General features: G+C 37.9%; 1 protein-coding gene across 2 annotated transcripts in view; it reads right to left on the reverse strand.

Moving 5' to 3' along the window:
* Nucleotides 1–714: 714 nt before the first annotated feature.
* LOC112984223 (formin-F-like) overlaps nt 715–25,827 on the reverse strand; it is a 52,601-nt gene continuing 27,488 nt past the window's right edge. For both annotated transcript variants that reach the window (XM_026101920.2, XM_064521543.1), the window contains exons 6-17: nt 25,197–25,373; nt 24,175–24,601; nt 23,824–23,986; nt 19,583–19,694; nt 14,881–14,971; nt 14,239–14,325; nt 11,765–11,917; nt 9,782–9,911; nt 9,618–9,650; nt 7,760–7,863; nt 6,530–6,613; nt 715–4,124 (exon numbers count right to left, since the gene is read on the reverse strand). In XM_026101920.2, coding sequence (XP_025957705.2) covers nt 4,020–4,124; nt 6,530–6,613; nt 7,760–7,863; nt 9,618–9,650; nt 9,782–9,911; nt 11,765–11,917; nt 14,239–14,325; nt 14,881–14,971; nt 19,583–19,694; nt 23,824–23,986; nt 24,175–24,601; nt 25,197–25,373 — 1,666 coding nt within the window. In that variant the 3' untranslated portion in view covers nt 715–4,019. The remainder of the gene's footprint in view (nt 4,125–6,529; nt 6,614–7,759; nt 7,864–9,617; nt 9,651–9,781; nt 9,912–11,764; nt 11,918–14,238; nt 14,326–14,880; nt 14,972–19,582; nt 19,695–23,823; nt 23,987–24,174; nt 24,602–25,196; nt 25,374–25,827) is intronic.

The following is a 25,827-nucleotide window of genomic DNA, read 5'->3' on the forward strand; positions in this document are numbered from 1 at the left end:
TGCAATGGTTCTCTCAGTTAGTTTTTTGCTGAGGATAACTAATGTATAATGTGTGAATCCAATATTATACTTTTCTTTTCTTGCCAAAGTGCTATATATACTACCAGTACTGTGCTTTTTAAGGAAACAAATTATCAAAATAGATTTCTATTTCATTTTGCAGCAAGAAGTTCTTTCACAGCTGAGTTGTCAAGAAACAAAAATCAGTATAGCATTTGACCCACAGCTTTATTTCAGATCAGCTAAATCCTGACAACTAATTTTCATGAGCACAAGACCCAGAACTACATTATATAACATTATCATTAAATTTTCATATGTCATAATATGCCATATTTAAGCTTTGGGGTTTTTTTAGGGCAACAAATAACCCAGACTTAAAAAAACTAAAGTTGTTGTAGGTTATTACTTGTAGGAGCACTGCCAGTTGTGTTAGTTTCCACAAACAGGATACTCACCTGACACGTTGGCTACAGGTCTGCAGGATTTACCTGTCAGCCTCTAAGGAAGGATTCTATAGAAGTTATCTATAGGGAGATTTAGAACTTTCAAATAGCTGGGAATCCTTGCATATATAAGTATAAAACCTAACAAATGTTGAGGTGTGGCAATTACCACTCTTTACAAATAAATACTATTAAAACTTAGTAACTGAAAAAACCCGGTCAGCTGTAAAATAAAACAAAAAAACAAAAACAAACAAACAAAAAAGAATGAGGAGGGGGAAAAGGTCTCTTTCTTTATTTTTACATATAAATCAGGAGGTCCCTGAAACTCACAGGCATTGAAGAAATGGCTTGTTTGAGAAAATTGAAACTTGTCTCCTCAGTAAGCTCCCACTCAATAGGAAATCTTCATGCTCTCTGAAGGGGCTAGAGCTTCTTGCCAAGAAAGTATTTGGACATCAATCTTTTAAGTTACACAAAGACATAGATATCAGCTACTGTGTAGAATGTATTTTTAATTGGAAGAGGCCATGCTAGCTGAGCTATAAAACAAGTACAGGCTGTTAGATACAATAATAGAGAAAAAAAAATAGGGGGAAAAGTCAGTCATGAAAAAAACCCAACTTTTAACTAAAAGAGACTTCCCAGGACTCCTGAGCTAAGGTAATGGTGGAAAAACATGAAGCTTATCATAACCATCACGAATGCTGTTCAGGGCTGCAGGGATCCTGATACCATGGAAATGGCACTTGTATTCAGGATTATCTTACATGATTCAAATATAAACGAAGGCAGCTCAGATTTTGGAGAGGATCTGATACACATCAGAAAATGCAAGTATTGTTTACAGTGCACATATATGCACTCAATAGTGCACTATGATATAGAGATACAAGAACAATAAAGATAAATTTAATTTTTCTCTTTCAATCAGAAAAGAGTGACCTAAGCTGCAGTTTCTGATACATATATAGGTCCCATTGACTTCAATGTTTACCTGATTTCAGCATTCTGATGCTGACTTGAGAAAAATGTAGCCAACATGTTTTCTGTAAAATTAAAACCCTATATTTCTTCTGTAAATGCTTTTCTGTAAAATGAGTATTAGGGATACTAATCAGGGATACTAATTAAGCTATTTATTTTTTATTATATTCCTTTTGCCTCTGAGAGACATGACTACATGTTCTTAACTGGAAGCATAGTCCTGACAACAGACTGTGGAGAAGACAAAAGGATGCACTTTCTGTAAAGCAGGTATTCAGGAGTTTACGGATGCCCGGTACACAAGTGAGACAGACGTTACAAGTTGAGCGGCCTGTGTGTAACCTCTAAATACTTTTCTGCCTGCTTCACTCCACACCCTTACTTCAGGCAGCTTCTCTCTGACACTAAGCAGTATCTATATATAATAAGTAGCTGCCTGAAAATGATATTAAGCATACTGAATACAGACTCTTTAGATCCTCTTCCTCAAAGATCTTTTTAGAAATCTCATGAGATAAGGGATGGATTTAAAGTATAGAAATTAAGCAGTGAGGTCCATTGGCATTCACAGCTGGTGCCAGGTTTGTTTCTTACAAGGTGCAGTTGGAAGAACACTTGCTTCTTTACTCACCAGTGCACTTGCTTCACACTTGATACTACCTCTTGAAGACATTTCCTTGCAGTTATTGTTCATTGGCCAGAAACGAAACGCCACCTGGTTAGCACACCTTTCTTCTCAACGCAGCGGGTGGCCAGAGCACTCCTTTAAGAGGGGGATTATAAGGTTCGAATCCTTTCAGTCAGGGTGCCACTCCTTGAGTGGCTACTCAAATTAGAGGCGGGAACTCACATTTTAAAAGACCACTCGTGATTACTGCTCGCTTCTTCGCAGGCATCTGCACCCACCCTCAGGAGCAGGTGTGAGGTTCCAAAGGGAAGGGAGCACCTAGTGCCCAGAAGCTGGCAGGAGCTTGGCTGCATCCCCTTCCCTCAGCAGCTGTGTCGCGGCTGGTGTGAAAGAGGCCTCTTGCCTTTGCCATGATGGCCATACTATTCACAGGAACACTTCTCTTCCTTTTAGCAGTGGGGTCTGCTGTCAGTCATGTCATATCAGAAGTTCTCTCTGTAAGGATCCAGGAACAGCAGCTGGCTATGCCCTTTAAAGTACTGAGGCCATGAGAAAGTCTTGGGCGCTTTCGTCTCTGCTTTCCAGACAGAACAACCCACTGGTAAGTGTTTCTACATCCTCGGTGGTTGTCTTAAAGGGCTTTTATTGTCTGGAGTGATAGGTGAACCAGCATTTAAAATTTAGGTATTGCAACATCTGACTGGTGGTTGCCCAGGTTCTTTACTGGAACGGTTTCTAAATACCTAGGTGCTCAGCACTGGCAACATTTGCAACAGCAAATGAAATGTTAGAGAGAAATTTTATATGCCAGCTGACAGAGGGTTCTGATGATGTTCAGATTCAGCATTTAAGTACATCTAAGCCTTTCAGAGTAAGACCTAACTGCTTTTAGTACTTAAGTCAGGGAGAGTGTTCAGCATTTTCGTCAAAGGCCAAAACGTCTTGAGAACTGGGCAGTCAGATTTAAAATAAGTCGAGTAATACACTTCGCCCCAAACAAAATTGTTTTCAACACCAGCAGAGAAAATGCCAAATTTTAACAATGGCCTTGCTGAGCTATTTTCTGCTTTCAAGGTTAAATACATCCTTTTTTGTCTCTACATTTATAGACTTCCTTTTCCTTTCACATTTTTGAACTCCAGATAATTATTCTAATTAAATACACGGAAAAGCCAACAGATACAACAAAAGTATTTTCTCTTTTGAAAACCATGGATAATTATCTCCAGTATCCATTACTTAAATGCATCATGATGAGTTTTTATTTTACCTCTCTGATATTGCTCTGTTCCTACCAATGCAAATCTTGCATATTGACTGACTTACTATAGTATTTCACCTGAATCCATGACATCAGCCATAAAAAAGCACTGCTTTATTGTACTACTTTGGAGAAAAAAACATTACCCAGCCAGATACTTTCTCGATTTTATATTAAAGCTGCAATGCTTTAAGAGCTGAAGACAAACACAAATTTTTGCTCGATATTGTCCTCTATAGGGTAACAGCTCCCCATTTCATTATAAAACTTATGAAATATTATCTGGAAAATTAAAGTAAAATAGTGAACAATTAGATCACCATGCAGAAATTTAGTCACTGAGGGTAATAGTTACAGCTCAGTCAGAAGACTGGGTATAAAAGAAAAAGATTAAAAGAGAATTCATAAAATGTGAAGAATGTCTCCTTTCTAAATACATAAGCATCTCAAGGTAAAAAAGCACATACATCGAAAAAATGAGGACAAAGCTTATAGGTCATCTGTGATTCTACAGGTCAAATATCACTTACAAAACTACAGTATCAACTGAATCTCTCTTAAAATCAAAGTATACTCCTGTAAAGATGATATACTATCTATGTGCTACTTCATACTAATAAAACTTTCAAATCGATTAACCTAAATGTTGTTTCTGGACTTCTCTTTCCCTTCCCTCTTTATAACAATTGTGTTGTCTTTATGGCATGACATCAATACATGCCTTCCTAAACTCACAAATAAATGAAGATATCCATCCAAATAGTTCCTGAGAGTCTAGATCTTGTGGTTCCCCAAACTTTACCTGCAAATTTGAAAGAGAAAAATATTTAGCATTAATGTTATCCAGATAAGCTAAGCCATGTCCAAGATCTTAACGAAATGAAAAGAGCAAGAGAAAGATTAAATCATTCATTATTACTACTAATTGACAAATAATTTTAGGAGTTTTTTCATCTCCTTATGTTTGGTCCAAGTCCAAGCAATATGAGCTACACCGTGCTATTGTCATCTCTGATTTGGATATGGCTAGAAGCTCACACCCTACACACTAACTGCATTAACTTTCAAAAATAATGCTTGTATATCAGCTGTTTCAGATTCCTCAAAGTAAGGCTCAATATTCACATTGGCAGCAAAAGGTCATCTACGCTCCTGAACATACTTCTCTACTTGATTCCTTGGGCTGGCACTGGCACCAAACAGCCATGAAAATGATTAGTCTTCAGCCGGAACGGCCTGATCCAGCTGACCCCGCAGCCACGGGAGGGCCAGCTAGCATTGCCCCAGTGGATGCTGTGGCAGTGCATGTCTTGGTGCAGGATGCGCTCTTTCACTTGCAGTACCAGTTCAGATTGACTTAAGCATGAAATCCTATTCTTAGTTTAAGTAGCCAACCAAGAAAACTTAAAGCTGACTAAAAACTCCAGCAAGCTGAGAAGCAAAACATTCCAAACAACAGTGGCCCCAGGAGCTGTCATTAAATTACCTGAATGACCTCTTTCCCAGTTTTCTCTATAGCTCAGTCTCTCTGGCTGGGCTATAGATCTCTAACTGAAGAAAAGAAATCACTAAATCATGAAGTTTCCTGGCTATGCAGTTTGTTAGAGGAACGTCGCTCATAAAAGAAAATTAGTACGTTAGGAAAATGGTTTATATTCCCTAGTGGGCATGGTAGCAGTGTATCCAAACCAAAATGTTTTCATTTTCTGGCATTTTGTTTTGCAAAAAAAAATATATATATTTATATTCACAGGGAAGTAGATGCTTTTGCAGAAAAAAAATAATCTAATCAAAGAGCCATCTCCCCTATTCACTTCTCCTCTTCATCTGAAAAAAGGTGAAAGGACGGAAAGTTTTTCAAAAAGACCTGAAGAGCATTGGCATCAGACACACTACTATAAAACAGCATGTGAAAGGCAGGTGTACTACGAAGTTCAGTACTAGGAGAGGGATTCCTGCATTAACTAAAATCACTTCCAAATAAGTTCTTCAGTTCTAGGACAGAAGAGGATTTTTATTATTACATCTTTGCTGGGGTTTAATTCAAGATGTTTGTCAGCATTTTCATGGATTTCTCCTTAATGAGATCAATGAGTTCAAGAACAGGAGGTGCCTGAAATAACTTTCTAATCAACTAGTAGAAATCTAGAGAACAAGCTCCAAAGACTTCAACAAAAAGTTTTAAAAGGCATCTCGTGTTGCTACAAGTTCTTATCTTGCCTATAATTGAGAGCTATATTGTAACTGGAAGATACAGCTCTCCCAAGGCTGAATAGCAATATACTAGTATTTCAGTGTTTCAGTGTTTCAGATTGCAACCGAAATATATGGAAAGGTTTGGACAAGAAGCTATTGCTTATTCAGTTGATTAACATTTTCTAGTATCTGTCATTATCCAAACACAGTCATCTGGACATCATCTAAAAGGTTCAGAGCAAATCCTCTGTCTGGAACTCAAAAACACAGTAAAAGAAACCACTCAGATATAACCTGGTCACAAAATTTTAACCTTATCCAGTGGTACCTGATTAATAGTTTTGCATGTTGTCTTCCTAATTGTACCTCTTGAGTGCTACTAGTCCTTGATCTTTGGCACACCTCACCACTCACTCATGGTGTACCATCAGTTAAAACAGTAATGAGAGAGGCATTTCCTAGAGCTAATGACCATCTGTGAGAAGTTGATAGCCCACAGCTATACCACAGGCAGTTATCCCCAATTTATTGTTAATTCCACAGAAGTGTCAGATGCCAAGGTCACTATTGATTTTATAAGCAGAATATAGAATCATAAAGGTAGGACCATGGATTTTTGTTTTGTTTGTTTGTTTTTATGAGCAGTATGTTTTCCACGGCTACCTACAACACATTTCCAGGTAAGATATCCAACCCCTAGGGAAGCTGGACTATTCCTTACTAGTGCTCTTCAGATGACAGGATGAGTGATCAAAGGCCAGGCTATTATATATTTACTTCACCTTTTTGCAGCTTTATAAATATGCAAATAAATCTATCCGGGACTAGCATTATTCAGAAGAAAAAAAAAATCCTTTCTAAATGAAAGAAATGACTCAAAAGCCTAACATTAGAGAGGGAGTGGGGGGGAAGAAACTGGGTTAAAAGTTGAGGCAACTTCTGGCCACATGGAAAATGAAATCATCTTCAAATGCAAATAAGGTGCAAATTGCATTTTAATATAATATGTACCAGTATGTCACTATAAAGCTTCTTCATTTCATCACATCTTTTTGACAGCAAGGATAGGTCCCCTTCATACTTCTGAATTAGATCCTGTAATAAAAATAAAACTTCTTAATTTGGTATAAGAGTGTAAAGTTAAAGCAGATATTAAACAACAGTGAGAACAAGAGAATTCAAGTCAAAATTTTCAAGTCACACAAATTTCACGGTTCACAAAACAGAACAGATCAAGCACACACATTTCCTAGCTAGTATAAAGCCATCAAATACAAAAAAGGAACATCAACATTAGAGAACTTTTTACTGTATCATCCAATAACACTACCTATATCTATCAAAAATTTACAAAGTTAGAAGCATGATAAAGTCTTAATTTCTATGGCAATAAATGTATCCACATTTGGCATAATCTAATCCACTTGCATGCAACACAAACACTCTCAGTTGCTAATTCTTAAGAAAGAGTCAGAAGCAAGGCCATAGAAACTTAAAAATAACATTTCTTAAGCATGATTCCTTTGTAACATATTCATTTTAAACAACTTAAAAAACATACTGTTGAACTGCTCCAGGGCAGAAGGGAACATGCTGATTTAGCAGATGTCTACACCACCCAATGAAGCCCTGCACAAAGATATTCAGGAAAGCAGAGGTGAACATGTCCACACACTGGTAGAGGGGAATGCACTTACTAGAAGCAGCCCTGTCCAGAATCAGTGTAACCGCACTCTTGAGAGCAGAGTCCTGTCTTTGGCCCTGCTGACTTCTGACCAGAACTGCCTTGCCAACAGCCTGTTTCACTATTTTTCCACTGTGTCCATCTAGTTCTGTCATTAGCATGGGCAGAATCATCTTAGGTCAACCTATACTCACAATTTAGGCATGTTCTTGGATGATGTTTCTCTATGCTATTTTCCCTGCTGTCTGGGGGCAGAGGAACTTATTAAAATTCATATATGCTCTAAAACTGCTGTTGTTCCAAACTGTTTGCAGTGGATGACTGTGTGGCTATCTGTTCCTCATCTATTCCAGCCCATTTACCTGTGAAGCAAAAGGAGGAGATATAGAAACTCTGCAAAGCCCTCCTCATGCTGCATCCTGTGGTATGAAACACTATCAGAGGCTACTTTCCTTCTGAAATGTTCCTGAATCCCTTGTCAGGGCAGGATTCAGTACAAACCAAGTAGATTACTCATCTTTTATCTCCAACCTACAATAAGGCTGCAATAATGTTACCTTTAGTTCCTTGCAGAACTGTGACTCCTGGGGTGTTGCCTTGGTCGTCTTGGTTTTGATAAGCCGCCTGCACTGAGTAACATTTTCCAATTCTTTTTTTAAAACTAACAACAAAAGAGAAAGAAGGTGAGAAATTTAACCAGCATGCAGTTGTGTAAAGGACTGCAGATGTCTAATGGAAAAATTAGAGGAAAATGGGTCTATAGTACGGTCATCTAGGAATATTAACTTGCCTTTTTGAAATAAAAAACCTAAAAGAGGAATGGGTCTTACAGAAAAAATAGTATGTGACCACGTCACAAGCAACTGGAGCATAATGAAGAGGTCCGTAGTCTGGTTATGCAGCAGCCATAAATCTTACTTTTCCTAGCTTTTAAGCATTTTAATTAGCAGTAAAAATAACATTTGTCTAACCTAAGTTTTTGTGCATAAAATTCAGTGTTCCTTTAAAGATAAAAGAGCAAAAATTCTAGTATATGTTAACAGTAGGAAATCTTGTCACTCGGCACTACAGCAGACTGCTACCATGAGAGCGCTAACTGTATGAAATGGTTGGTGGAGAAGAAGACTACTCCAGAGGTGGGATTCACCCTTGGATCAAAGGATTCAGTCCTGAACTGACCAAGGTTTCAGTCTAGTGTCTTCCTCCCTTCATGCTTATGCGATACTTGCAGGAAACGAGCCCCAGGATGTACCTCTGGATCTACATGCTGAGAATTTGGAGGATTCATGCCAACCCTTTCCTTGGAGAATGAGGAGAGTTTGGGACTCAGAAGATAAAGGAGTGATCTGCACTCAGTCCATCATGAATCCATGAAGGGAAGAGGCCAGTCAGTCTCCTCCAGTTCCCATAATGCAGCTCCTTTGAAACCAGAACCTGTTCAGAGCTACCAAGTCTGTTGTACCACTTTAGCCATGACTTTACAAACCTGGCTTTAAAATGTTTAGTGATTTCAAAAAGTTACCAACATTTTCCCCAAAGAACACAAGTGACTGAGGGGAAATAATGATTTTTGTGTCTCCTAAAAAATGATTGGAATTTGTCGGAACAAAATAAAAACACACTTCTGTAACGTCAAGCTAAATGCCTGGCTGACTACCAAAGGTTAGCAAAATGGTGCAAGGGCTTTTCACACTAGAGGCTGAGAGCGACTGTCATTCTGATATATTATCAAATGCTGAAATGGGATATGTTAGTCCAGTTACAGGCAGTGCCCATGCCACATTTTCAAATGATAGATTTTTATAAATTTTTAATGCAATACAAGCCATTTTTACCCACTTAGATACCTTCTCTGTTAGCTCACAAAGGGCTCAGTCTAAAATCCATTGACTTCACTGGCCACCTTATTGTACTGTTCAGCGGTAAGTTCTAAATGTCTCCCAAAGTCTAGTTTACATTTGAACAACCTTATTCTATTCTCTCCTATTGACCTAACTGGTGTTGCATTCCTTTTTAGAGATGGATATCAGTTCGGTTCAAAGAAGTTCTTGAACATCACTAAGTACTGTGCTAAGTTTTCTCCTGCTGTATTGCCTGCACCTGGCGACTCTGTTCCAGCAGTAACTTTGACTGAGTACCTGTTTCACTTAACATTTGTAGCTTAAGATAAATTCTGTTTACCATGGGCAGTATATTTTTGATATTTCTAAACCACCTGGAAGCACTTTAATATTTGTTTTTTAAAATTCCTCACAGTAGTGTGGCAGGTTAAATATCACCATAGCAACACTTTACCTCAATATTTTGCACCTTTACCTCTTTACAAACAGCAGAAGTGCAGTGAAAACCTGTTCCAAATGACTGCACAGCACATGAAAAAATCTTTTTCTGAATTTAGAAACCATATTTACATACCATCAACTTCAGCACTGAGTCCTTTCATGGAAGCTGGAAAGGAATAGAGGGGGGAAAAAAGATGATAATAAATATCATTCACACAGTGTGAAGATGGGAGTTTCCACAAAAGGGTTGAGGGACTTTATTTTTTATTTGTTGATATTTTTCCTCCATCATCTTACCGTCAGGAACAGCTTCAAATTCTGTCAGGTCCTGAGAAAATTTAGCCAAGTCAGGCTCGTGTAAAAAGATCTGTTCCACAAGGGCATGAAGCAAGGTGAATGTCCTGTCCTTACCCCGCAACAGAGACAACTACAAATAGAATATAGCAATAATTGACAGACTGAGCTATTATACTTTAAAAAAATTTTTTGAAGAAGCAGGCATGTTGATATCTCCTAGGTAAATTTGACAAGAACAGAAAACACAATGGAATTAAACTTCTCCTTTTCAACCTGCCATTTTGCAGACATTCTTGATTAAGATCAGCTTTACGCTTTCATATCCATCGACCTTTCTTTTTCTTTTTCGTCTTCTTATTCACAGAGGTCTTTTTTGACTTAAGGTATCCTAATTGATTGCAACTGATTTTGGATCTCCAAACACATTCATGTACCCCTTTCTACTTAAAACACTATGCTGTATTCATGTAGATAGTAAGGTTCCTTAATTGAATCTGGGAAGATGCTCTGTGGCAGAAAATGATTTTGTAGACATTTTTCATTATGATAGATGTGATATCACAGCTATTAAAAAAAAATACGAGTTGTGTCTCAGGATTGTCACTAGTATTATAAATCACTCACTCATATATTAAAGCCTCCAGATGGAAAAGATATCTTACAAAAAAAAAAAATTCCTTCTCTTTTTTATTTACAGATCAAGCATAATTTTATAGTAGCTTTAAAGGTTCAAGGCAGCTTAGGAAATTTTCTTTTTTTTTCTCTCTCTCTCTCTCTCTTTTTTTTTTTTAAAGGAATAAGAAGATCATGTTCTGTCACTGTTGGGTGAAGGAGGGGATAAGTCCCTGTGCTCAGTGGCAACATATTCTGATGGCAAGTTCTGATGAGGAGGGCCTTAAAGCTAATAGAAAACTCAGCCTAGCGTCATGCAAGTGGTAGGTCAGCTAAGACAAGTAAAGAACTAAGAACTAGATGATGCATTTTGAAGGGCAGATCTCTGTCGGGAAAGAGAAAAGATCCTCCCCTATTCAACCAGCCATCAGAGCACTACTGGGGCTTGTGGGACTGGGGCAACTCTGGAATGGCCAGAAGATTTTAACAGTTCTGCACATACATAATCCTGCTGCTTTTTGACATCAGCTCATATCTTCTAAAGAGCTACACTGAGGAGATTGGGGAAGAGAACAGAATATTTATCTTTAAAGGGTATAGTAGGTGTCCTGATTCCCAGAAGGCATTTCTAGGGCTACAAAGCCCACTGTTTGAACCTCCCAACACAATGCTTCCAGCCACTGCTCCGTGCAGTACCTCTTCCACAATCCACCAAGGCTCTAAGATTTGCTTCAAAAGTTTCGCTGGTTAAAACCGCTCCAGGCATACTTCACTCTCTTTGAATTTATTCATGTATTTATATTCCACCTGTGAAATTTTACCTTAAAAAATATGTAGTACCACTTGTTGTAAGAGACCTTTGCAGTGAAGTAAAAAGCTGAAGTGCTAAGAAGGAATTGCTCCAGTGCCAGAGAAGCACAACCCTCGCAGAAGAAATGCCATAGTCACGGCCTCTGACCACTGCGAAACGAAACCAGATCCATACAACAGCGTTCTGCACAAAGCTGCAAATTACACTTTACCCAAGCCAGTGGCCCAGAGCTCATGTCTTTTCTAGCCATGAGATCTTAATATCAGAACGATCAGCATTTCCATGTTCTACCTTTTTAGGAAAATGGCGTATTGAACACCACAGTGCCCCCACGTACCCGGTGTCGGTGTCTAAAATGGAGAAATGCATTGTTACAACGTATGTTAGAGAAGTTAAACCGGACTTTGTTTCTGGTGTAAGCAAGAGCAGATGTTAAAATGTTAGCTATCCATTAAAAATGATTGCCTTTTTCCACATTTGGGGCAAAACTTGGTTTAATGTTAATGGCCAATATACATTATAATAGGATGATTTTAATGACAAGAAAAATATTTACTCACTTTCATCAAAGAAGATAGTCGAAATCCTCTAGCCTTCTCTTTTCCAGCCTTTTCATTTAAAAGGTTCCCAATGGCTAAAATGTACTCCAAGACAGCAACAAATTTCTGGCTGGATTGCAGCTGCTTACTTGCTTGGATTTTCTGGTTTATTAGCTGAAATACACATATCTTCCTTCAGTTCAGGTTGAAAGTATGAGTAAAACATTGGCGTCTTTACTCTCCCTTTGCCAGGCCTCATTGTTCTCAGCTGGAGTACATAAGTCACACCGTAGCTGATATCTTTCTATTCGACTTCCTTTGGAGGACAGGCCAGAGGTTTTCAGGAAAGACCAGTCAAAATTCTGCCACCAGGATAAAGCTAGTGTTGGCACAGCTGCCCTGCCTCAGTCGGAGGTCACATCCTTTCTCGCTGCCAAATCAGCCTTGCCAAAAGAACTTCAACCTTGTCTCTTAAAAATGCTTCCGATTAAAAAATATTTTGCTGTTTGAATGCACCAGATTGCACCAAATGTCAGGCATCAGGGGAAGCAGATAGCCTGAAGCACGGTGTAAGGTTCTCCATCCTTCACCTCTCTCCCATCTGTTTACACCAGCTAGAAGACTGTTTTCTTATCAAAATTCTTGGTACAGTTTCCCCACAAGAAAGAATAATAATTTCCTGTAATCAAACTTAATATCAATTTCCATTTCCCCAGGGAAGCCACCTCCCTTTTAGGTCTATAGATACAAGACATGTTTTTATTTCAAATGAGGAAATGTATATTTTTCTACTGCCACGCCTATCTTGATCAACCACCAACACAAAATTTAAAAACAGGAAGAGAAGAAAACTTGTGGGAGCTCTGAAAGTCCTTGTTAAAACATTCATAGCACATAACAGGGGCCTAACAATACTGAAATCTAATATTCTGATTGTCCAATAAAATTTTAGGTGTCTACTCTAGACATTATATACATGTGTTAGTGTGCACAAATAAGAAAGCACTTAGAGAACTAATCAGCTGTTCAATGAACAACAAATATCCCTCAAAGCAATCGGTATGCTATAGCTTCCAAATTTTCAAATATTTGGTTTCAGTGGAGGACAGCAAAGGTGTCACATTATACCAGGCAGGGTCAGAAATCTGTGCATCTCCCCAGTGTTCTCCATCTGTTCCTCTTCGGAGTTTTGTTCACTGTTACTATGGTTTTAATCACAGCCAAACAAAGGACAACAACTCTGACTTGCAGCAACTTTCAAAACGTGCTTTCGTTCCCATGCAGAAAGAAGGCAAAATCTTTGAAACATTTTGATAAAAACAGAATTGTGTTGAAACAATTTGTTTTGAATTGAAGTATAGGTAAAGCCTGGCAGCCAAGGCAGCGGTTTGGAACAGGGAGACCCAGCTCCATATGACTCAAAACAGTGTTAACTTCTTCCCCTCCCGCCACTCTTCCCGGGTCGTTCTGAACCAGGCAGAAAGGGACTTGAACTGTTTTGCAACATTTCAGTTTAATGACGTAATCATTAGGGTCGACAGCCTGTTTCAGTCTTTTGGAAGCAGTAATTTTCTATGAGAGGCTGGTCCGATAAACTCGCTCTAAATATCCATGATTTTAGAGTGATTCCTTCAGCTTGTGGGACAAGAATCTTCCCACACAAGGGATCAAATTTTAATGGCCAGATTCCCCTCTGTCTTATCACTTGCCCAAGATTGAGGAAATAAAACAACCCCAAATAAAAATTTGAGTATCTTTTCCTGTCCTTTTCTCACTCCGTTGTATTGCACTACCAGACCCATCAGCAACTGCTCTTTGAACTCTAGTGAAATAAGGATGATATTGAATGCATACGCATATATGTACATGCATATAACAGGCCTGTAATGTCTCCGTTTTTTCACTGCGTTCTGTTTTGAACCATTACTATAGAATACTGTATCATTAACAAAAAACAATAAAATAAAAGCAATTCTGCCAGCTAATGTCTTAGAAAAACACTGGATTCTCTAATGTCCCAACAGAAAGGGTCATACTGATTGATCTGAGCTCAGCTCCATGTGTTTCTCAGATCCTGCTTTCTGTAGAAGGCACCTGTGTTACTAAATCACCCCAAATTTTGGATTCCCAAAGGCATTCCAAATGCACCAGCAGGTAGTCCGTATTACAGTGCAGATATAACTTATGTCTAATTTAGTTTCATGTTATTTACAATTCCTTGGCTATCAAAGCCAGGAGCTACACTGACTTTTAAAATTTTTTTAACCTTTTTGCATGTTACTTTTGAGCAGTACAGTAAAGTGATATTGTTTACATCAGGCTGCCTGGATTTTGACAGTATGAATTGTCTACGTTATGGCTTATGAACTGTTTTCCTGTAGAAAAAATCTCCCCAACCACACAGTTTGAAATCTGCAGTGAGGCCATTTGGCCCTCTGCTATCCAATCAGTAGATTTTTATCACAAACAAGCTATGAAATAGGCATGTTACTTACAGGCTCCAAATCCCTTATGCTCACAGGGAGTTCACGTATGGTAAGCAGGAGATCCAGCCTCTGGCCTAAATGTGGGATTTTACACATCTGCATAAACAGAACAGAAAGGGAATCCAAACCCATGTTTCTACTCAAACATGCATGTATCTCATAATATATTGGGCAATTCAATTGTAGCATAGTTTCCCTGATTTCTGTACTCATTTATTAATCTTATTCTAGGCCTTATGACTGTAGATCTATGATGGCAAATATAGAAATCACATGGCAGAAACATGCTTGGTTTCCATATGTAAATTCAAGTGCACTGTGTATGCATATAGGGACACTCATTTCTTGTGAGCAAGAATACTTAAATGCATACAATTTTACACTTGAAATTTTTGGCAATCTAGCTCAGAATAAATCAGTTCCTACTTTCAAGGAAGGGGAGGGAGTGCTAGTTGGAAATGCAAAGGGATAAAAGTTCTCTTCGTAATTTTTATGTATCCCATCTCTTCATCAGTGGTTCATCTTACGCTGACTCCAGCTGAGATTGGAAACTTAAGTTCCAAACAACCACTTCTTGTAGCAGTGTTATCTAGAAGAGAGTGTCTTAGAAATTTCATGTGGTGTGTTTTAATGGCTGCTGTGCTTTCTTACCTCTAACATAAACTGATCCACGACATGCAGCTCTGAAGGGGACCCCCTGAAGGACTGGTACCTTTCTACATCTTTTGGTGTTGGCATATATCTGTAAAACAGTAAATGAAAATTAGACGTCCTCTTTCTTGAATATTGTTGTAGCATAAAACAATAATTCCGTTCCACGCATTGGGATTTCTTACTGTTTATTGTTTCATATATTACAAATCTACTCTTTAATCACTGACACGTTATAGACACGTGAGCCAACTATGAGATGCAAAGCAAAAATGATCCGCAGAGATATATATTTTTGGAAATACTTCTACATACAGCTTGAAAACAACACTCAGTAGTGCTCATCTCCAGCTCTAAAGACAATTTACAAAGGTATGGGCTATTTTGGAAAAGGTAAAACTGTGGCACAGAGGACTTAAGGCCACAATTTGCAGAGGGTCATTAATTCTGCACTTGATACATGTGTGCCTTATTTATGGGATGAACATATATGACAACCTTTTAAAAACAAATAAAGATGTGGGTGCTCCTGTGAAAGCCAGTTGCCATTGTTTCAGGTCAGGCACTAAAGACAATATAAAATTTTCAGTAGTTATGACAAAATGGCTTCCCAAAGCATGGCTGCAGACAAGGAAAGACAACCTCAGACTAAAGACCAATCTATCTGGGGCCTCATGACCCTGAAACACTGGCCTCCAATGTGCATGTGTAGGGAGAAGTGCTCTGAGATGCACAGGAAACTGTCTGTAGCTGGAACTCCAGCCCACGGTGAAGGAAACGCCATTAAAAACTAAGGAGCAGCTTACCAGTTCTGAAAGGCTTCATTTCATAAACAAAATACAGTGTACGTAAATCACCGGTCAACCAGTCTGTGCCCTCTACATGAGACTCGGGCATTATAAACCTCAAAAGATGGGTAGGCCACATCCACTCAACTTGTCACCAGCAATAACCACTTTGAAAATCAATGCAAAAACATGGCATACTCGTGTTGTGACGTGAGTAGCCAAAGGGCTCCACAGTATGACTCCTAGGTCTACAATTTTTTTTTGATTGCCCATGAAAGAAGAGTGGGTAATTGTGTTTCTGTCTCTGTAAGTGCTGTATCACTTCAGAGATGCCCTTCTCATTTTTGTTACGACACATAACACAGACCTACAACTTTCTTCCTTTTGAATAAGGTAACAGATGTTCTCCCGCAGTCCTCCAGAGCGGGAGATTTTTGGAAAACTGACATCTTTCAACATTTCTCCACTTGGAAAAATAATTTCACATCACCACAGTTCCCCTCTTGGGAGATTTTTCTACCTGTCTGGCATGTACATTTTGGGAATTAGTAGGATGTCTTAAAGGAAAAAATGAAATCGATGTTATAGCTAACATATATGAGAAGGAGTCTTAAGAATCCTAAATCAGCATTCAGGTCTACTATCTTCTCCTCTTTCTCTGCAAACAGCCTACTAAATTTGTAGCAAGTGTGATTAAACACTCGTGGATGGATATACATTTTCATTAAAAGTAAGTCAATTTATTTAAAAAAATGTTTGCAACATGGAAAAAATAAAGCAAAGATTTTAGCATTTTAAACAGAACAAACAATAAGGGTTTTTATCATTGTCAATAATTTAATATGACACTTTGAGTAATTCATAGGTTTTGAATTATTAGATATATATTAAAGCAAATTACAAAATATTCCATTTGTCACCCTTCACCATCAAGAGAAAAATGAATTCTCAGTTAAAAATAACTCTTATCTGCTGGAAAATGAGTTTTTAATTATCATTAAAAATTGTTGGTTTAATTTTTTAAGCAAATTCAAAGAACATTTTTTAAAAACTGACAGAAAATATCTTCATTAATCAGAAGTCTGATATTCCATCAAATTGTTTTCCTGTATTATGTAGATGAAATGCAACTAACAGGTTATCTAGAAATCTTAAAGCAAGAGACAATGGACAGCATGGAAAAGAAAACACATGGGTATGTGAATGCTTCCATGAATATCTTTTTATATGGATGCAACTCTAATGGACTTTGTGTAATTTAAAATCTCACACTCTGTTCTGAAAAATTAAAGTTTATAGAGACAAAGAGCTTTTTGCTATTTTATTTTAAGACTGCAGGATGAATAATTCATTCCGAGAACTATAGACAGATTTCTGTATCAAAGTAAGCCCTGAAGTTTTCCAATAATATTCCAGCACCTCCACTAACCTTCACTGGATACATGAGCAGAACATTTTGCTCGCTGGTCACAATCTCAAAAACAAAACTTGTTCTTAGCTTTAAATGCTCTTTCATTTTATGATAGTGGAATTTAAGCGTCCTGCTCAGGCTTAGGCAGTAGGACAGGTATAATTTACACACAGAGGAATTTTCCAGTCCCTGGATATTCTGTTTAAATTCCTGTCATAACCACAAATTCTCAATTACAGTTTTCAATGGTAAAAATTTTCCATTGTGGCATCTAAAGCAAGTGGAAAGGTTTTCAGAAGTGCTGTATGTCCTGCTACATGTATCATGTCAGCTCTATTACAATGCGTTGTATGAGAGACACTTCTAAGTGCTGACACTTTCAGATAAATGTCTGCCAGCTCAGTGAGATGTCTGAATGGGAGCTGCAAGACACCAAACTGTCTTGGAAATCCAGCCCTCAATTCTGCAATGCATTTCATCATTTTCAGTAATATTTTGAAAACTGTCAGAGTGAGAAAAATAAGCTTCCCTTCATGACAAAATTTGCACACACATTCCTAGATTTTGACGATAAATATGAATCCCAGGAGCAAAATCCATGATCCAATATAGCATATAGCAATATAGTAATATAGCATCCAGTATCTCTTACGTGTTCCCTTGCTAGAAAATTTTCCTGAACATTAATGCTACTAAAGGAAGACTCTGAACTCTTGAAGTAAAAAATAAAATCTTTCAAGCTTCATTATCATCACTATTATTATTGTCTGATGGCAAAGAGCCCAGATGCTACAAATTAGTGATTTCCATGGTGTTAGACTAATTTCAACAGAGCGTAGGTCTGGACTGAATTTGCAGTGTTGTATTAGAGCTTGAACACGGAGCGCGGTTAGGGATGTGTCTATGTCTGCAAACACAGCGCAAGTCTAAGACAAACATGTTATAAGTAGCAACCTAAGGGACTGTTTCACACACCAAGTGGTTCAGATTGACTTCAGTCAGAGCACCTATAGCTGTTTGCCTTCAAACTGAGGGGTGAGCAGTGAGTGCCGTCATGAATTGCGCTGAGCAGATCCCAGGTGCTACCCTGAGCTACGGGACTTGGGACATTCCCTCGCTTCTGCCAGCTCTACCTGTTGACTTCCCAGGGACTGCCATGCGTCTCGTGATAGATATCGCATTGCAGCAATGTCCTGACCAGTTACCTTACTGCAATTAGGATTTGTAGTAAGGCCTTTTTTTTTTTTTTTTTTTTTTTGAATGCAGCCTTTAGGGCCAATTTTGAAAGGCAACAGAGCTCTAACACCTCCAGTGGAGCTATACACCTTTCGCCAGCTCACAATCTGCTGTGCTGCTAGTGTCAGTATAAATGACAAAGCCCCTCGGGCTGCATGGAAACTTCCTCCAGAACACTGGTACGCTTTAAAATTTTAAATATTCACAAGCTTTTCCATGTCCCTTCATAGTGCAAGCAAGCTCTGTACAAGCCATCTCATATAAGGACATTAATTCCATATATGTTACTCAATTGCTTTTCCTGTTCGCATCACCTTCTAAGTGCAGACATAACTCCATGGATTTAAAAATTATCGTTGATGTAGAGATTAGGATAAGGATTTCAAAGCCAGGATTAATTTCGTGCTACAAGAAATAGACATGTTGGTAGCAAAATACATTACTTACTTCCTCACTTTATTCACCGGTATCATCCTTTCCCAGGCTCCCTTTAGCAAAACACTGTATTATTTTCTCATTTTGAAGTAAGAAGCAGTTTCGCATTAAATTTTCATTTGGATGTATTTAATAAAATGGTGCAGGTGTCACATGTCTTGAATGCGGACTTGGCAGAATAATGGATACTAATCTAGGACCCACTCCCTTCCTAGGCCATGAACTCTTCAAAGAGATACAATCTATTTCCTCAAATTTTACATGCCAATAATTTTCTTACACTCCTGAAATCTATTCCTCTCAATATAATAATACATTTTTTAAAGATACAAAAATTTGCATTCTGCTTTGAGCCAGAAAACTGTGCCACTAAGAAACACTGATATTCTTAATATCCTTTCCCTTTCCTAAGCAATTTGTTTTCCTCTTTCCAAATGAATACTTAAATAGAGAACAATTTCTTAGGTTTCTTTGATTTGTGACCCCACGATAGCAGGTAAGGCTGTGAAGTGTTCCCACTAAGTTACAGCTGCTCACTACCACAATCGATTCTTTTATTAACTCTGCTCCTTGTAACCTGCTCACAAAATCATGTCAGGCTTGCTGTCATTCCCTAAACAATATGGGGAAGAGTGACATTTTGGGGAACACTGTACAGTCTTAGTTGTAAGGACTGAGATTTCCACGTGCAACCCTAACTTTTTAATTTACAGTCAAGATAGATTCAATGTCACAGTAGCACGTTTCCTGAATTTCCCATTATTTGCCGGAAATTACGCTTTTTCCAAAAGGTTCCTTTATCATAATTAAACAATCGAACCCCAAAGATTACCTTCTGAGTGCTGTAATCTGCTCATCTGTAAGTCCACCACTCTCTTCATGTATAATATATAGTTTTTCTTTCAGCTGGCTTGGTTTTATTCGGAAACTTTTAAGAAAAATGTCTGGAGGAAAATGATTCTTAGATTACTTGAAGGAAAATGCTCAAGGGAAGGAAAAAACACCAAAACATTTTATATTTGCTTCCCAGATAAAATTTGTTTTTCACTTAGTAGCTGCTAATGCTAAGGTGAAAACTCAGTCTTCCTATTTCCTTTAAATATACATAGCAGTAGTCAAGCAAAAATATATTTCTGTCAAAACATAGTCAACGCTTACGACAGAACTATCTGTCATAACTACCATTATAGGAAGGTATTTAAGTATTTACTATTATATATTTCTCTTGCACTCAGCTCAGTGGTCAAAGTAAATTCTAATTTTTCTGAATAAAAGTGCCATGTATTTGTATACTATAAAACTTGGAAGGTTAAAAAAATTAAATATTCCATTTGTTTTGATTTTGTTTACTTCTTTTGTTTCATTTCTAGTGTTCAAAAGAGAGTAATTAGAGTCCTGGCAACAAAAATTAATCCCAAATGAAGGCAACCTGGGAGACAGAAATGTTCATTTCTTCCACACTGCCCAAAGAGTATGTTTTAACACCATCCGTGGCAGACCTCATCAACAGATACTCCTTCCTGGCATTCTAAAATCTGATGAACAATTTTTGTAATGTTTTAAGACTTTTGTGCAGACATGGGGTTGGCTCATATTACACAGTATGAAAAGGAAATGGAAATAAGCTCTCTCTTTCCCAAGCAGGCAAAGATCCATTAGGAAGGCTGTTGCTCCAGAAAAAAAACCACTTTGTCATGCCAGTTATTCTTTAACCTATCTCTGTCATCATTACCAAAGGACAAAAGAGTGAAATAGAAAACACAAGGAAGTGAACACAAAGGATGAACAGAGAAAGTGAGAAAATTTAACATGCTTCTCCGTGTTGGCATGAAATTTACCTAGTCTGCACCAGCAGAACTCTTCTGAGCAGCACAAAAGGATTGGGAAGGAGACATCAGGAAGGATTTGTATGATTTACCCTTTCTTTCTCCAGTTTTAAAACAGTTCAGAGTTTTTCAGGTAATAGAAACTTGCTGTGGCCTAAATCATATATTAATGGCTCTCAAGAGATCGTTGGCCAATGGACTGTATTCCATTTATTCTTCCTCTTACAGACTTTCCACCCCTTTAATTCTGTTATAAGATCCAGCTTTAGTGCTAAGCCTGGTGGAGTCATTTTCCTTCTTATGCCTTTTATGCCTTATACCTTATGCCTCCCTATGCCTTTTAAACCATGTATTTCTTCAGGTGGGAAGATGTCTGTAGACTGCAACAGAGTTAACAATTCATAATAAAATGTTGATTTTAAAATTTAGCTGCTTCACTTTCACAAACTGTCCTTGAAGCATTTAAGATTTTCTTGATCATTTTCTGTATTTGAAATTAACCATTGAATAATTCCTGGTCTTCAGACCTTATAGAAGTAATGAGCTACAAATATTTAACAAATGAAATTCAAAATGTTCTCTGTTGGTTAGACAAAGGTCACAGAGAGTTATTTCAGCTCCTTACCTTGGTTACACATATTCTGAGAACTGGATAGCTGATAATAATACTTGTGGCACAGATTCAGAATTAGTTTTCTAGTCTCCCCTATAAATTCATAATTCACTGTCTGTTGAACTCATTCTCCAGAATACTCAGGAAAATCAAAAAAAAATAGATGAATACAGTGACATATCCTTGATTCAAATAAAAGTCCACTATTCTATAACAGTCACCCATGCCTAGAAACAGGTGAGTTCGGGTCTCCATTCTAAGGCTTCCTTCATTCCAAAAAAGCTATCATCAATTTTTTCTTCAAAATTAAAATGTATTTACCCCCTACTCAGTTACTAACAGTTTCTTGATTTTTTTCCTCAGCATTACCATGATGTTGAATTTCAAAGTATTTTCTAAGCAAAATAAGGATTTTATATACAGGAAACTGAGGCTCAGAAAGTGACAGACATCTGTCCTGTCACACAAGCTGGTACTCGGACTACAAAGTCAGTTTTCCACCCACTAGATTACACATTCTTGGATCAACGTACAGGTTATACCATCTCCCAACATCTTTTTCTTTGGTAATCTGAGGGTGTTTCTCTTGTCTCTCTGAAACATTTTTCTCCATATGGCAGAAAATTACTTTGCCTAAAAGAAGGCACTAAATAACCTAGGGTTGTTTGGGCTTTTTTTAATTTATTTATTTTATTTCTGCATACACTGGGCTTGAATTTAATGTATACATCTTCTCTGTTCTCCTCAGAACTCTCTTCCATTTTTTTCTTGTGTTTTGAAACCCACTCAAATCCTCAAGAAACTTTAACCTCCTGGCATTTTGTATCTTCATCTTTTTATTCATTAATTTAAGGACTGTGGTCTGCAGCACTTGCTGGAAGATTAATCAGAATTCTCAGGATGAAATTAACTTTTGATCTAAGTAATGTCCATTACAATAAGTATATGCCAAAACTCTCATTGATGAGACTTTAAGGATAAGATTAAGAAATGGATGTAGAATGTCTCAATGAGAAAAGTTGTGAGTGAAGAAGGATCAAAAGGGAGAATGGTGCTATTTGCAAACCAAAAGAAAGAAATTTCCTAAAAGAAACTGAAATAATGTAGCAGATAAAAGTGTTATTACAGGATTCTTTTTTATCTACAACAGCACCTTTGTATCAATCACTTCCTTTTAACCCCTCAAACTGTTGGTCAATGGATGCAATAATTCCACCAAGTTATTTCCATTTACAGTTGCCAATTAAAACTTTACAGGCTCTCCAAAGTGTGTTCTTTCCTATCAATATTCATAAAGATGAAAGTGTTACAACTTCAAAAACTTAACTGTCCCAAATTCTTTACACAAGTAATATTTCTTAAAACAGTGCTCGGTTATAGAATTTTTTGGCAAGACATCTCTGATTGTAAGAGAAAGCAGAGTAGCCTTTGAAGAATGATTACTCTCGCTCCTTTAATATCTATCACTTCTCATTACAGTGACTGAAAGACCTTTTCGTCAATTTATTAGTCAGGTGAAGACTATATGTTGAACTGTTTCATTAGCTGTGAAAGACTGTTGTAGGTTAGCCCTTTGGCAGAATCATACCTGGGACATGAGAAGGAAGGATCTGGTTTATGATCACTCATTCAAGACAGAAATTCACAGTCTGAGCTATTTGAGCCTATCTAGAGATAGGCCAGCAGAGTTCCTGGAACCTGGTTTGCAGGTGTCTCAGAGGCTTCTTATACCAAGCAGTCTCCACCTATATGATTATTCTTAAACTCAGTGTAGGAAAGGGACCAAACATAGTATTCAAAGTGCTAGCTCCTGAACTGGTTTCTGTTTAGTTATTTAACCCAGCCAGCCCCCAAAGGCTGAAAAGCCTTTGAAGTCAGAGTATTAACATCAGTTTCACAGGCTTCATATAAGATCTTACAATGCCTGCCCTAAGATAACAGCATCACTGCTTGATATCATGCTTGAATCATGCATTTTGTACAAAGAGAGGAGAACTTTGCTGTGTAACAAGATGTCTTACAGGAAGGCAGGTCAATGGTCTGCAAACAGCTAAGGAGCTTGTTTTATCATTTTTAAAACTAAAGCTTGTGGTCTGAATGAAATGAGTTAAAATTCATAAAGCAGGGAGATACTAGGTCATTAATAATCAAGGACAGAGAAGTTGTCTGGTTGTCTGGTCTATATTCTTTGAAAGAAAAACATTATGCCACAGCACTTGCTCACCTTGTCTAGATTTTGTATCCAAAGCATTAAGTTGAAAACAATTTTCCCTGAGACTATCTTCTATAGCTTAATGGACTGCATTTTGGGGAAGCTTTTTCCTAATATTCAGCCTACATTTTTCCCCTCCCTTTTTTATTTCATCTTGTTATTATTGATTATAACATGCTACTCTAAAAACACTGCTCTCACCTTGATGCCTCTACTCTTTACATCATTAAGGACCATATTTAGAGCAACTGAGCCATGAGGTCTATTTTTATAAATGAGTAGACAGGCACTGAAATTAAAAGATCATCTAGACATGAGCTTGCTTCCTTTGCAAAGAAATGGCAGAAGTTACAAACACAAAATGCATACAGTACACACTCCAGTTTTCAGATAGGAGCACCCAGTCCTTACTAATAACTTACTGAAGTTATGTGCAACTTTTTGATCCAACATGATGTGCTGATTCACTGAAGGTTCATTGCCAAAAAATACTGCCACATCCTGGATCTGGAACTGATCACAGAGTCTAGATACATCTATTTTTCTCTTGTGTGGGTCACATGATCCCCAGATGGATTTTTGAATCTAAAAATATAGGCACAACAGGGTAAACAAAAGGCCAAAAGAACAGAGTCACTTTGTTTCATCCTAACATGCAGAAGGGCATCCAGTTTGTTTTGTGACACAATTGTAGTTTTATGATAACAAGGTATTAAGTTAACACATTAGGATTTTTTTCTTTTCTTAACAGCTACCATCAGTCTCATCCTCACCTTATCCCAAGGAACAACATCCCAGTGAAAGGCTTTGGTTCTCTTTGCCAATGGAGAGAGGCTGCAGGGCTGCAGGAAAGCAGGTGGGGCTGGTGGTACCTCTGCCTTGCCTACGGAAAGTGGAAGAGCTGGTGACACTGGCACTACTTCCTCTGCTGCAGGCTTTGTTTGGGATGCTGAAGACTTATTCGGACTGGCTGCTGCCAAGCTCACACCAGTGTGGAGGGCATCCTCTGTTTCTTCATTCAGAGATACACTAACTTCCTCATAATCAGCCTCAGATGAGATGCATTCCTGAGATCCTTCCCGAGACAGTGAAACACCCTTCCACAGCTGACAATACTTTTCTATAAGAGATACCCATTCATTCTGGAGCTTGCTAACATCCTCTGTCCTGTTATTTTGGACAGTAAAGGGTATTCGAAACCTGAAATTTAAGAATGTCATATATAAACACAAGGAAGTGTAAATAATATGCTGACTAATACAGCTACAAATATTTCTTATTTAAGCAGAATGATGTTCAAAAGCTTTAGTTGTCAAAGGACCCTACTGCTGCTGACTCTGACCTTTTCAGACGCAAGTTAAATGCTTAGGTGTCTAAGGTCAGAGAGCTGAAGTTTTGCCATATATTGACTTTGTAGTGCAGTTACCTCATAATTCCTCTTCTCCACCTTGGGGGAAGGTGAACAAAGTCTTACTATGCTTAGTATACAAACTTGTCAGAAACTGCTCACACATCTGCCTTATCAAGCTGAAAGATCCATCTTTTCACTGGCTCCTGATGTGATCACTAGACAGTCTCTGTGGGCAGTATTTCAATGCATCTTCTCAATTCCATAGTGTGATGCTTTTGATTCTGCCTTAAAATACTCAACAAGCCACAGCACAGCAATGGGAGGGGTTGTCTATATAATTTTAATGGCCTAGTTTCTCCACTGCTGACATTGAAATTCTCTGTTGCATGACCTTGTTTTCAATTGTTCTGCTTTAACAAGTTATTAATTACCAACTATACTTACAAATAATTGTGTTCTTTGGTCTGGACTGAAAAGGTACCACATCCATTCTCCTTGCTGACACTCACATTACCACCTGACAAATTAACTGTATTTGTTACAGGGTCTGCATTCTTGTTCTCTCTTCCCAGACTTATACAATATAAGGTCAATTCTCCTTCACGTAGTTGCACCAAGTACCTGAAGGACAAGGAATGGAGATAGAGTTCATTCTTCATTGACATTCATTTACACAAACCTCCTTACCTTTGTCAAAGCCCTATCTAATTTCAGTAAGTCTCCACATTCTTATAGCATCTTCCATGGAGCAATCAAAACTATCAATCTAAAGCATAAAGCCTTTGAGATAAAGACTTAGTCTCATCTGACATGAGTAAACTGTGACATAAAATATGTACTTCCTGCCTGCCATTCCTGTGACCTAGTGAGAGAGCTAGAATTGAGAACAAGATCTGACTATTGACTGAAAATTACAGACATCCTGTAAATTTCTTATCTACACCCTGTCCTTCCCACTCTATTTATTGCCCTCATTTGCTTGTTATGGATGGTCTTTTGGACTGTGAGCTTTTAAGGGAATTTACTATGTGACTGTATAGCACATAACAGGAGAAGGCTTTGGAGTTTCTGGGTC

This window comes from Dromaius novaehollandiae, chromosome 16 (assembly GCF_036370855.1).
Source record: "Dromaius novaehollandiae isolate bDroNov1 chromosome 16, bDroNov1.hap1, whole genome shotgun sequence".
NCBI lineage: Eukaryota > Metazoa > Chordata > Aves > Casuariiformes > Dromaiidae > Dromaius > Dromaius novaehollandiae.